Here is a 14,525-nt window from a genome sequence, read left to right on the forward strand (position 1 = left end):
TTTATTTTCAAGACATGCTTTTTATTTTCGTGATTTATTAAACTGTCGGAGATTATAACAAACAAAACTGCTGGAGCAATAAAAAAAAATCATGCATTCATGCTGAACTAAATTTACTAAAAGCCGGACATAACGCCGTTGAATAACATCGGAAAATGATTGAATCTTTGATGTATGGAATCCCAATATTATCGCATGGATGTTGATCTTTATTGCGGCGAAATAATTGAAATTATCTTAGCTTTTGACAATCATATCGCAACCGATTATCAAGAGATTCTGAGGAAGGCCGAATATACATTGATTTTATTTTCATAAATTCATAAATAGCATTGGGGACGGATTTTATTTTATCGTTTATCGACATTATTTTTACGTATTTTTCCTAGTGTGCGATGGTTATGACTGGTTGAACAATGGTTGAAATAAAAAAATTGTGCAGTTATTAACAAACTGTAGTTTGACAGATCGACTTATTGAATAAGAGTCCAATTATGATTCATATTCAGCAATAAGATTATTTATGTTATGCATTGAGTGAGCCATATCTAACAAATCAAGGATGGCGCGGATGACAACGTTACCGGCGGATGATCAAATGACAGCAGTTCGAGACCCGATTTAGGAAAATTTTAAAATGATTATATGAAAATAGCAATTGCTTCAAAATACGTTCATTGAAGATCTTACTGATGTTACCTTCTATGCGTTATTATTTTCGAAGAATTCACATGTAGCTGAATTGAGGCTTAGTAAAATGCTTATTAAAGGTTTAACGAATCAGTTAATAAAGTTGTTTTTCAAAATGAAATGATGTAGTTGTATAACTTCGCCAAAATTATGTGAACAAAGCTTGAACAGAAGTTGTGATAAGAAATAGTAAAGGGCATAATTCAACACAGCGCTGAATTAAATCATCACACTGATGTTAGTTCAACTAGTGAATGTTTGTTGGGCTTCTAATCCGTACGATAGCGACTGAAGGAGAACATTATTTTTTACTCTTAGAGCCTTGAAAAAGGCTGTTTGCTTCGGCTAAGTGCAAAAATAAGAAAACGATCTTTTCAAATAACCGCGAATTTCTAGTGATGGTATGAAAAATACTGAATGCTCTGCGAGCGAATGCACTTTTCTTTTAAACTACTTAATTTTGAATCTTCTCTGCTTTCCAATTGGTGGGCCAATCAGCTAGTGTCTTGTATCCCGCTTCTTTGTCAGCCAAAGCGTCATCATCATCAACGCGTTCGAGAAGAGCTTCTTCTTTTTTACGCTTGTTGCTCGCTGCCGTCTATTACTTAACGGGACTTTTCGCTTGATACAGGCCAATAAGCCGGGCAAGCGAGCTTAGAATTGCAGTTCAGGTGGGAAGTAGGATGTTCTTTTCTGAGACAACATTGTTAGTAGTAGAAGGAAGGAAACACCCGGAAATGGGATTTCGGGTGATAAGATTTAGAATTCATAACATGGGACGATCATTCAATCACGTTCGCTTTGGGTGCGGTCAGTATCAAACAATGTTTTTCTACATATTTTTTTTATCAATGCCAATATTGCATTGATCAATGAATTGATATTTAACGTGTATTTGCTTAGAATTTAGTTTTGGGTCGCGCGGATTTGGCGCAGAATGGATTTTCATGTCGCACGGAAATGGCGTGGATTTGATTTTAGTCGGCGCGGATTTGGCGCGGAAAATATTTCAGGATCTCCCTAACAACCCTGCAATTTCTATCCCGAAGGGAATTGAAAGCTTTGATATTGATTTCTATCATTGGCTCTCTGAAGAACCGTTTGTTTTTTGGACATACATGCTGCATCATGTGGCTTTTCTTCAGCCTGTCTCGGCTCATCACCGATGCCGGCCGGTCTCGGCTCGACTCTGCTGCTGCTGCCGGTATCTGCTCAGCATTGCTGCTTTGTCAGGTCTGTAGGGTGGACTGCTGCTGTACTGGCTAGGTTTCGGCTGATGATGGTGGCTTCGATGACTTCATTCCCTGCTAAAAGGTATGAGTGCTGTTCAATCGATGATGCGGTTGCTTCGCTTGTCCCGGTCAGAATGAAAGGAAAAAATCGCGTTGCGCTATTTTATGGCTTCTCGGCAGACCCAGCGGCTGCTCATTCACTGGTGTCTGCACCAATCAGAACGTGGTAATGGAATGATGCAAGAATTATGCGGTACCCATATTTATAGGTTCCTTGATCTCAATGTTTTTCATTGAAAACAGTTTCATGCCTATTGAAACAAGTTTTTCGGGTCTTATCAAGCATGGACATGAAAGGCATACTTGAAATCTGTCGATTGAGGGGCTTACCGCAGAAATTCGTCCACTGAGACGAACGCTATTAAAGTTTAAAATCTTTCAACACAGCGTAACGCGGTCGATTTGAATATTTTGAAATGACACCCGGTATAGTAAAGAGAGACGTAAGTGCTACGTCAAAACTAACTCAACATTATTTTCTATTCATAATTCTATGTTACATTTTGTTGATAACGTTTCTCTAATCGTTAATTTGAATAATTCAGTCCCTAGTCTCTGATACGTATATGAACCATATCACGTGTCATAAGTTTCTTCTTTATACTGTGCAGTAAATCAATGCCTTGTGTGCGCGCGCTTCTAACCATGCGTAGTTGACATTTTCATACAAGCGAGCCAATTCATTTATATTGGTTCCCGAAATGCGAGAGAACTAAAAACAAGAGAGTAAAGGCTCCCCCAGACCTAAGCGATTTCATCGCCGCGACGGCGACAACTAGTCGCCGCGATTCTATCGTTGGGTCGCTGCAGGCAATGTTCTATTTACGCTTTCATACCAACGGCGACAGAATCGCTGTCGCGTCGCATGTGTTTGGGGGAACCTTAAAAATACAGAGCACGGTGCTACAAACAAACAGAGTGTACATGTACCAGTATGCTGGCGGGAAAACCCGTCGCAATCAAAAGATCCGCTGCGTGCAAGACCCAGCTCCCAGTTCGGTTCGTTTGAACCACACGGTTCACTAGAATCGGTCGCGACTGATGCGAATCGAGATCCGTGTCGCACGGATCTGAGCTGGTAGCTCAGCTCTCGCTTCCATGTCACAGCAATTTCGAGCTGGACGACGACATGAGCGGAACTGAGAGTTGTTCGGATCTTCAGATCTTTTGCTTGGTACGGTTCGTTCGCTACTGCACTACTAGAAACCTACCTTTTTTGTGTATGGGTATGGGTTTAGAAATAGACGGCAAGCTAGATTATTTTTGCTTGTGTGTTTCTTATTCCTTTCTGCAGCAAAAATGATTTCTGTTGCTTGGCTAGATGGTGCTGTCGCTTGGCTTGATGGTGCTTGAGGTGCAAATAATAAACGATCAGCACGTGCACGGTACTGGACAGGAATGCTCAAACAAGCTCGCTTGTGTTGTGTACCGCAAGCGTGGAATTTTCGTTTGTTTTGTACAAAATACAACAGCACGCGTACTCGAGTGCGTACGCTCGAGGGAGTTTCTCTAGGAACGTGTTTGACAATGATTTCATCAATTTAAAGTGAGCTGCTGAGCTGGGGTTCTTTAAAAAAGATCCATGGTTCATCAGCTCAATGTAAGGAAGCGAATCTTTCAAACAGCTCCTGAGCGGAGCGCCCATCTCTACTAAAGACGGTCTCACAGGTGTAAATACGTATCTGTAAAGATAACAAAACGTAGTGGAATCAAGTGAAAAGTGTAAAACTCGTCTCAGACTGCTGAAATTATTATAATCAAATAATTAAAAATTTCTTCAGAAATTCCTTCGATGATTCCTCTAGATATTTCTTTCAATATTCCTCTAGGAACTTCCCCGAATATTCCTTCAGGAATTTATCTAGGAATTCCTCCAGAAAGTCTTCCGGATGTTCCTCTAGGATTTACTCCAAGAATACCTCCAAATATTCCTCAAGGCATTCTTCCAGATATTCCTCCCGGAATATCTTCGAACATTCCTCCAGATATTATTCCGGATATTCCTCCAGGAAGTCCTCCGGATATTCCTCTAGAAATTCCTCCGGATAATCCTCTAGGAAGTCCACTGGATATTCCATCAGTAATTCATTCGGATATTCCCCAAGGAGTTCCTCCTGATATTCTCCCAGAAATTCCTATGGATATTCCTTCAGGTTTTGCTTTGAATATTCCACCAGGATTTGCTCAAGGAATTATTCCGGAAATTCCTCAGGAATCCAACCAGATATTCCTCCAGTAATTCCTCCGAATATTCTTCTAGATATTTTGTCAGATATTTCTCCAGGAGTTCCACCTTATATTCTCCCATGAATTCCTCAGGATATTTCCAAAGAAGTTACTTCGGATATTCTTCCAGGAATTCTTCCAGACATTCTTCCTGAAAATCCTTCAAATTTTCTTTTATATATTCCTTTGGATGTTCCTCCAGGAAGCCTTCCGTGGATTCCTCCAGGAATTCCTTCGAAAATTTCTCTGAAAAGTACCTTGAATATTCTTCCAGGAATTCTTCCGAATGTTCTTTCAGGAATTCCTCTTGATATTTTCCCTGTAGTTCCTTCGGATAATCCTCTAGAAACTTCTCCGGATATTCGTCCAGGATTTCCTCCGGTTATTATTCCGGATATTCTCTCTACATTCTCACTGGATATTTCACCAGGAGTTCGTCCAGATATTCGTCCAAGAATTCATTCGGATTTTCCTCCAGGAGTTTCTCCTGATTTCCTCACAGGAATTTCTTTGGATATACCTCCAGGTATTCCTCCAGGAATTTTTTAGGATATTCCACCATCATTTCTTTCGTATATTCAACCAAGAATTCATCTAAAAATTTCTTCAGGAAGTCTTCCTGATATTCCCCCAGGAATTCCTCCGGATATTCCTCCAGGAGTACCTTCGGGTATTCCTCCAGATATTCCTACGAAAATTGCTCCAGGAATTCTTCCATGTATTCCTCCAGAATGTATTCCATGTATTCCTACAGGATTTTTTTTCTAGCAATTCGCCCATTCGGAATTCATCCGAACATTCCTCCAAATATTTCTCCGGAGAAATTCTCTCTGGCGGAATACAGGGACGAACTCCTGATGGAATATCCGGAGGAATAACTGGAAGAATATCCGGAGGAATTCCTGGTGGAATATCCGGAACAATTCCTGCAGGAACGGAGGAACTTTTGGTGGGAAATCCAAATTAATTCTTGGACGATATCCGAACGAATTGCATTTGAAGTAATACTTGGAGGAATATTCGGAGGAATTCCTGGAAAATATTCGGGCGAATTCCTTGAGGTAAATCCAGACGCAAGTGATGAAAAAATCACGCAAATGCATCAAAATAATATCCGGCGGAATTCGTGAAGAAACAAACGGAGGATCTCCTGGAAGATTATCCAGATGAATTTCTGGAGAAATATTCAGAGGAATTTCTGGAGGAATATTCAGAGAAATTTCTGGAGAAATAAAGGGAAAAATTCATGGAGTAATATCTGGACAAATTCCTGCAGGAACGAATTCCTAGAGGAATAATCAGAGGAATTATTGGAAGAATATCTAAAGGAATTCGTGGAGGAATATTTGGATGAACTCTTGTAGAAATATCCGGAGAAATTACGGAATAACAAGAGGAATGCCTGGAACAATACCGAAAAGAATTCCTGGAGGAACATCTGGACAAAATCTTGTAAGAATATCCTGAAGAATTCCTGGAGAAATATCAGGACGAATTTCTTGCGGAACATCCAGAGGAAATCCTGAAAGAATATCCGGAGGAAGACCTCCTTACTGGAGACATATCCGGAAGAATTCCTAGAAGAATTCTTATAATATTCGGAGGAATTCCTGGAGGAATATCCAGAGGAATTCCTAGAGAAATATCCGGAGAAATTCTTTGAGAAATATCTGGGCAAATTCTTGGAGGAATATCCAGAAAAATTCCTAATAGAATATCTGGCGGAATTCCTGGAAGAATATCCAGATGAATTTCTGGTGGAATAACCGGGAGAATTTCTTGATAAATATCAATTCGGATTCCTGGAGGAATATCCGAAGGGATCCATGGAGAAATATCTGGACGAATTCCTGGAGGAATATACGAAGGAACATCCAAGAATCCTACACAAAGGCTCAGCTATGAATACAGCAATCTAATTGCTGTAGACAAAATGCGCAATACGCCATAAAAATATATTCGCGGGATTTGGCTTATGGACCAAAATCTTATATGAAACCTCGTCATGTCCCGTAGTGGGCACCACATAACTGTCTCTCTCTCAAGGCACCAAGAGAGAATGTGCGTTATTTTAATTTGTTGTTTGTTTCATGTCGATTGTGTTATCCAAATGCTGTATAAAATAATTGTAACGTGGGACTGTTACAATGGTTAAAAACAACTCTTTAAATCCAAAATTAACGTAAATTCTAAAATACGCATGATAAAGTCATTTTCAAAGCTATCCACGTAAAATGAGACCCCATAGTATTCCTTTTATTTCCACCATATTGTAATCTACACAGACCTCAACACAACTCGACGAGTTATTTATTTAAAATTTATTTGATGTGCTTTTAAATATTTTCGCTTTTTATTTTAGGTTAATGTTTCAAACGATACAATTGTTTCCGGAATATTTATAAAAAATATTATACCTAACAGTCCTGCCGATAATTGTGGATTACTGAAGGTAAGTGTTAACATATAAGGCCTTAAATTATAAAAATAAATGCTAGATATCGTAATACTCAAAACTATTCATATGTTATTCAAATACGAAAAAAGTCTAGACTGTTCTAGAAATTATAGACACACTAAAAAAATAGATGGAATGCATGTAATGTTCCATGAAAATGTTGGTATGTACAAATTGACCATTTTTAGAGTGCCTTTTTTGAAAAATCCTAGTTAAAATGTAGAGTTATTAGATCAGTTTGATTTTCATTGGAAGTGTATAGGAATGTTAGTGTTTTCGTCGAGAAGTGGTTGCAAATATATTGCGAAGATTAGAAAACCTCGAAAAAGTGTTAAACTTTCTCTAGGAAAAAATGAATGTATTGGTATCGGCGTAGCATAAAGACCAAATCACTTTGGCGTTCGGTTTATGTTGGGGTTCATTAAGAATCCTAGTCATCAGCCAACATTGATTAAATAAAGGAAAAACATGTTAAATACGTGAAAACGAGTGCCAGACATTTATTTTAGGTTTTTTGGAGCGGCACCCTGTGAATTTCAAATGCCTCTTATTCTCTTTCTGTTACAATATTTCCATATACAAAGGATTTAGTGTGGACACAGACAAACAGACGTAAAACTGAGGAAATTCCCATCGACCATGAGCTCAACGGTCGTTTTACATTCAACTGCTTGCGAGTTTCACAACCAAGGGGCGCATCGTATACCTTTGTGTTTGACATCTCATACTAGCGCCTTCTGTAGAAATTGTCGTACCAAACTTTGTTTCGTACAACATGCACGTTAGGTGGTGGTAAAATAGCTGGGCGATGGATTTTAAAACAAATTGTTCTAGCTGTTACGTCTGTTTGTCTGTGGTGTAGATATTGATCTGAAATATGAAGAAAACACTTGAAACTGTGTTGTGGAGGTACCTCAAAACCGTGTGAAGGAAAAAAATCCGAAAAAATGATTTATATTCCATAAGATCTGCAAAAGTCGACAATAGAAGAAAGTAGACAAGATAATAAACTATACGTAGCCAACAACTTGTTCAAAATTTGAAAAAAAAAGTTCGAAATATTTGAAAAATCAAGTTAACCTCGCAGTTAACAATTGTAGAAGTGCTCAATGAACACTGCGAGGCGGAAATGTCCCAGTAGGGGATGTAATGCCAATAATAAGAAGAAGAAGATAATATAAATACCTACGTCCGCATTGTACTCCATACTGTGAAGAACTATATTCACTTGTATTTTGGATGTTCTTAATGCCACGCAAAGCTATTTTCATTTGAACGTTAATTTTCAGTAGGGGAAGAAGTTTGGTTCTAGGCATCGTTTGACAGAATCGTATCTTTTGACAGAAAATAGATGCTGTAATTCTGACAATTGTCTATAGTAACATAATGTTTTGTGCTCAATGCCGAGCCAGATATGCATTTCTACTTGGTATTCTAAACAAATTATTTTTTTACATAAAAATACCCTATTCAAATAGTCAGAAAGTAAAGTGATTGTGAAGTGAAAAAGTGATGATAATAAAGGGAAGCGTCCTCATCGCTTATTGTTGAGGCCGAAATACGTATCTGATAAAGGTACAATCAATTGGTGTCATTGTATGGGACAGTAAGAACTCGTCTGATGACAAGTAAAGACATTCCATTAAACGCTTAAAATAATTTTCAGGCTCAATATCGCTGTAGTTGTCACCTTTAATGACTTTGTCATCTCAATGACGATCTATGCAATTTTTCAGATTTTTTTTTATATGAATAGGGTGAGTGTACCAATTGTCGCCTTACATAAGAACAACTATTTTTTATAAGTAAAAGGCATGTGGGTGGACTTTATATATCAAGCGAGATGTTTTACTTCATGCTCCATAGAACAGCTGTGAAAACTACAATAAAATTTGTTATTATAATCATCAAAATTGATTAATCCATAATAGGAACGCATGCACCAGTTGTGGAACTATTCTTAATTTTGGTTCCTTATTTGGCAAATCCCATTGTTTTCTTATGGGATTAGCCAAATGGGGACCACTAGTGCGACAACTGGTGCAAAGGACGTCAAAAATTAAGCAAAATCATTTTTTACATTATGCTTTGCTTGTTTTGGAGGAGATCAAAGGTTTTATAGTATCATATGAATATGCTTTATCGATATGAACTTGGTTTGCGGTGATTTGATTGGCCATTTGGCATATAAAGCCTTAGTGCGACAACTGGTGCTATAGCCACGACTGGTACATCTAGCCTAATTGAAATAATGGGTCTAGTTATTGTACACGCACTTTTTGAATTGAGCGATGATCAATTTACGCGCAACAAGTTGCATTCATCAGAGGATTTGGTCCCATTTTTTGTTATTGAAAATTGGACTGATCGGTCATTGCCTTAGACAATTTTCGGATTGGAAATTAGTTCAACTTCCTTGGGCATAAAAGTATCATCGCGTTAGCCTCATGATATACGAATACAGAAATGGTAACTTGGCCTAGAAACCTCGCAGTTAAAAACTGTGAAAGTTAAGGTGGCTATTTTCAAATTTTTTGATGGGACGCCCTCTTATTCGGCTCTATTTGATGCCCTAATGCTAGCGGGCTTGGTAGTCATATGGCTACTGCTTCTGCCTCATACGCAGAAGGTCGTGGGTTCAATCCCAGGTCCGTTCCATTGTCCTACTTTGTATCTTTCGCTATATTTCTTATGTTCTAGCAATCGCTAGAACTGGAAATGGATTCCATACCGTTTCCATTACTATTCCTATACCTTCATCTTGAGTATTCTAACAGTAATCTGCTAGAATTGGAAATAAACTATAGAGCTCGTTTCCTACATCCAATTAGAAATTCCATCAGTTGCTTTCTCCTATCAATCACATTGTCAGCTCGTTAACCAAGACGGACCTCTGCCTCTCGAACCTAACACAAAAATTCCAACAAAATTCCGCATGAACTCGTGGCAAGTGCAGAGGTATATTCGGCTTGCAGCGGGCGAGTGATTGCATCATCATTTCCTCCCCCTTCCCTACATTGACTTGCATTCTGACGTGGCAGGCGCCAGTATGACCTAACAAATGAGATCACCAGTATTTGTACATTGAAGATGTGTGCTAGTCCCAAGCAAACATCTGTTGGTTCCCTGTGCAAGAACAGCTGATCTAGTCATAATGGAGTAGCAACTACGAGCAGTCAATCAAGCTCAAGCTCAAGCTCTATTTGATGCCCTAATGCTCTCAACAAAATTTCGTTGAAAGTTTATTTGGAAAAATGTATGCAGAAACATCGAAAAACAGTGATTTGCAGTTGGACGACACAGAGTTGAAGAATTTATTACAGAATGTTATGCTTATGTTAGTTTTTCCGTACCAATTTGAGCCGCCCTAGTGGAAGTGCTTAATGAACACTAAGCTGCTAGTTGGCAATGTCCCAGTGAAGAATAGAAGAAGGTCATTGCCTTCTGAAAATGTTGAAAAATCATCATTTTATTCCCCAGGTCTCTTTCTTGAAAAAAAAGTGTAATTTTGTAAATATTTTTTTAAAAACCGTGATACATACAAATAAATGCTTTAAACGTAAATCAATGAAAAAATGAAACCTATCTTTCTAAAGTGCTATATTAGACCTTTCTCATGTGCATTTTTTCCATTATATTTCCTAATGGACGAGAAAAGTATCATTGCTATGTGGATAAATCAGGGGTTTTTTTAGTGGCACATGGTTATTAAATCAAATAAATTAGTTAATATTTGAGCTGTTTTTTTATTTATTTTTAGCAGAGGTTTCAAGAGTGCTCACAGCCGAACCACAAAACTAAAATCTCCAAAAATGTCTAAATTGCAAAATTGTCCTTTTTTCCCAAATCGACGAAATGAAACTTATTTCTTCGCTGTAAGGTTATTCGTCTCGTTATCCATTAGATTTCAAATGTCTACATAATATTAGTTAGGGTCAGTTATGGACCAAAGACAAAAGGGTGATAAAAAAAAATGTAAATGATCAATGAATATTTTACTTCAAAAAATGGAAGAAAGGTAAATAAAATGAAGAGGCAAAAGAATAACATCCAAAATATTTGTATTAAGAAATGAACGCGAGAAAAGCACAATTTAGACACTATGCACGAGGGGTGTTCACCAAATTCAATCAATGTCATACCATACGCTTCGAGACCTTCCTCATTCGTGTGGTAAGCAGCGCGGCTACAGAGCAAGACCATGATGATAGCTGGTAGCTGGGTTTGAATCCTGGACCGATCAAGGAAATTTTCTCGACTTCACTGGGCAAAGGATTATCATCGTGTTTAGCCTCCTGACATACGAATGCAAAAATGGAACTTGGCTTCGAAACCCCGCAGTTAATAACTGTGGAAGTGATGAATAAACAACTGAGAGGCCGCATTATCACAGATTGGGATATAATGCTAATAAGAAGAAAAATGTTTTTGGAAATTTATTTATATTATTCTGAGATTGGTTTGAATTAAATAATATTTGACTGTTTTTGTTTTCTAACTATTTTTCCTCCGCAGGTTGGCGATAGAATTTTATCAGTTGATGGAATAGACATTAGGCAGTCTTCGCATGATTACGCATTGAAAACAATCAAGAATGCTGATAGCAAAATGATTCTACAAGTACAAAGTCTTGTTAAAAAGGTAAATGGGTTAAACGTGTTGGTAAAGATATGACTTGAATATATATATTTTTTATGTTTAATAGATTGAAGATACTTTCGAAGCATCTACAATATTGAAAAAAATTCCACCACCGGTAACACCTTGCAAAACCCCTGAGCCATTAATAATTCATGAAGGAAACGGACATGTAAGTGTAATTTTGAAGCAATAGATTTTTTCAATTACTTTAAAAATATTCAGTATTAATAATAATCAGATTACCAGCTTTAGCAATTGTTGAAGTGTATCTTGATGTCAAAGATTACACATCTTATTTTCATTTAATACACAGAATTCAGCTTCCACAGGTTTTTTCACATAGTTTTTTTTAATCGTGTGACTTCAATTTTCCATCAAAATCTATGCAACATGTACCTTTAAAATCTTTTATACTTCAAAGAAAAATCAGAGCGGAATGAATATACAGCAAACATATTAAATGAGAGAAAAAACTGTAATAACAGAATTCTGTGTATAATATCATGAGAAAAAGCTCAGAATCTGAACAAGCCACACCACTGCAGAGCACGAAAAAAGGAATATTGCGAGATTTAGTTTTGGGCAAACGAAAGGAGCAATTCAAATTAGGGGGAAAGACGGCTTTGCCAGGTTTTGTTCTATTATTGGCAGGGAGGTTTTTGTCCACCAAATTTTATGAAATTTGGCCACAATATTCTTTGATATGGTCGGGGTTCAACCAAACCGCACCAAGCGGCTTTTTGACTGACTTGTGATATTTTGTTCGCAAAAGGAAAACGGATAATATTTTATGTGAATTCATGCGTACATTTGTTGTAGGATATCCTAAGTTATGTCGTTAAACGATGTCCAATACGATTTGTGATTAATTGAATCTGTTATACGAAAACTTTGGCGAAAAAATTGGAAATTTTTCATTGGCGCTTGGTGTGATTTGGCAGAACCCCGACCATACGCAAAAAACGTTTAGGCCAAATTTAAGCCTAGTCAGTCATAAAAAAACCCCTGCCAATAATAGAACAAAACCTGCCAAAGCCGTCATTCCCCCTATATCAATTGTGTTTTTGCCTTTCTCGTATACTAAGTATACGGTAAAGGCTATATGATCGCTCCAAAAACAAACTTTTTATAGAAGGCCCGGAGACCTATAGTGTTATATACCAATCGACTCAGTTCGACGAATTGAGGTGACGTCTTTTTTTTACAAGGGAGAATGCATTTACACACTAACCCAGTACACGTGCATTGTAGTTGCCAAACTACCACACGGAAGTATACTGGAGTGTCGGACTCGACCATACCGGTAATACCGACTAAACTCCCTTGGGCTCCACCATCGTTTCCCCCAGGAACTACCTCCCAGTACTACTTCTGGGGGATGGCAGTACTAAACGTACTCGCTCATTCTCGCTCACACGGGCACCCGTCCCATGCGAGTCTGACTTGGGTGCTCGCTCTATCGCACCCTCAAACACACCCTACATACTCTGTTGCACCTCTGTCATGCCGTGTGGGTCTAACTTGTGTGCCCACCCTTCTCATGCCATGTGGGTCTAACTTGTATGCCCACCCAAACCCTTGATTCATACTCATGCACTCCATGCTTGCACACACGCTAACGCTCCTATGAATCTGACTTGTGTGCTCACCTCTATCATGCCGTGCGGGTCTGACTTTTGTGCCCACCCTTCTCATGCCATGTGGGACTAACTTGTATGCCCACCTTTATCGTACCATGTGAGACTGCTCACCTATTTCATTCAGTTCGCGCTGACACATACTACTCGAGTCATTCGACCTAACACTCCCTCTGGCATCCCTTGTGGGACGTTTCGCTTAGGTTCCCACTTTTGATATACCATGTGAGTCTGACTCACCTCGTTCATGCCATATGAGACTAGCTCAACTCGACTCAACTCATTCCTTTCGTACCATGTGAGACTGACTTGGATGCTCACCCACACTCTTCTGCCACGCCGCGGGGTATCAGTAGTCACAGGAACCAACATTCCTGCACTACTCCCAGCGCGGCGTGTGCAGTCCATACATACACCTATTCATTCACACTTCTGCCATGCTTCGAGGTGACGATCTCGGTTGCCACCCACTGCGCCAATACCTCTGCATGGGCAGATCATTCACACACTTCTCCGCGTTCGGCACTTTCGCTCTAACTAACCAATCACAAGTTAGTCATGCTTGTCGATTGTTGCTCGGCGCGCCAGTTTCTCTGCAAGCTGCAGGCAATCCCGAGCAACACACTTGTTATAGAGGAGTTTCTGTGACTCATTTGCGACCAAATTGAGTCATATAAGAGTTGCTGCAACCAAGTCTGCCAGAACTGTGCTACTAGGGATCTGAGTGGTTGCAGTCGAGACTGCGTTCCACTTCTCCACCGCTTGACACATCCTCTGGATAAGATTATCCGGAGTTGTGTCCCGGCCGCAAACGTCTAGCATTGCTCTTTCGACGTCGAAACGAGGACATACGAACAGTATGTGCTCTGCAGTTTTGTCAACACCTGGGCAGTCAGGGCAGACGGGGACCTCCGCGTGCCCAAACCTTTGGTGGTACTGTCGGAAACAGCCATGGCCTGACAGGAATTGTGTCAGATGGAAGTGAACCTCCCCATGGGGTCTCCCCACCCAGCTTGATATGTTAGGAATCAGCCGGTGGGTCCACCTACCTTTCGAGGAGTTATCCCACTCGCGCTGCCATCTGGCAACCGAAGTCACCCTGGTACGCTCGCGGGCTCCTCTGGTGCCACGTAGGTCAAAACACTCCTCGTCTTTCCGGATGACCAGCCCGACTGGCATCATACTCGCTATCATGCAGGATGCGTCGTGCGATACCGTGCGGTAGGCCGATATCACCCTGAGACACATCAAGCGGTAGGTGCTCTCTAGTTTCCGCAGGTAACTGGTTACCCCCAGTGCTTTTGCCCAGGACGGGCCGCCGTACCTAAGAATAGATGCGGCAACGCCTGCCAGTAGCCTACGTCTACTGGCGCACACCTTGGAGCTGTTGGACATCATCCTCGATAATGCCGCCACAGCAGTCGAAGCCTTCTTGCACGAGTTAACTTTTTTACCGGGGAGGTTCTTTTAAAAGAATGATCCGAGTCGGTCGATGGTAAAAACAGAACAGACTTTATTCAAGGTTCAAAACTCAAAATGTAATTTCAGCGTTGACGGTCCCGCGGCGGTTGAGCCCACTCA

General features: G+C 39.7%; 1 protein-coding gene across 4 annotated transcripts in view; it reads left to right on the top strand.

The window, feature by feature from the left end:
* Positions 1-14,525, top strand: part of LOC134211769 (inactivation-no-after-potential D protein) — a 291,678-nt gene that overhangs the window by 132,843 nt on the left and 144,310 nt on the right. For all 4 annotated transcript variants that reach the window (XM_062688989.1, XM_062688990.1, XM_062688991.1 and 1 more), the window contains 3 exons: positions 6,571-6,660; positions 11,182-11,307; positions 11,372-11,476. In XM_062688989.1, coding sequence (XP_062544973.1) covers positions 6,571-6,660; positions 11,182-11,307; positions 11,372-11,476 — 321 coding nt within the window. The remainder of the gene's footprint in view (positions 1-6,570; positions 6,661-11,181; positions 11,308-11,371; positions 11,477-14,525) is intronic.

This window comes from Armigeres subalbatus, chromosome 2 (assembly GCF_024139115.2).
Source record: "Armigeres subalbatus isolate Guangzhou_Male chromosome 2, GZ_Asu_2, whole genome shotgun sequence".
NCBI classification, from domain to species: Eukaryota; Metazoa; Arthropoda; class Insecta; order Diptera; family Culicidae; genus Armigeres; species Armigeres subalbatus.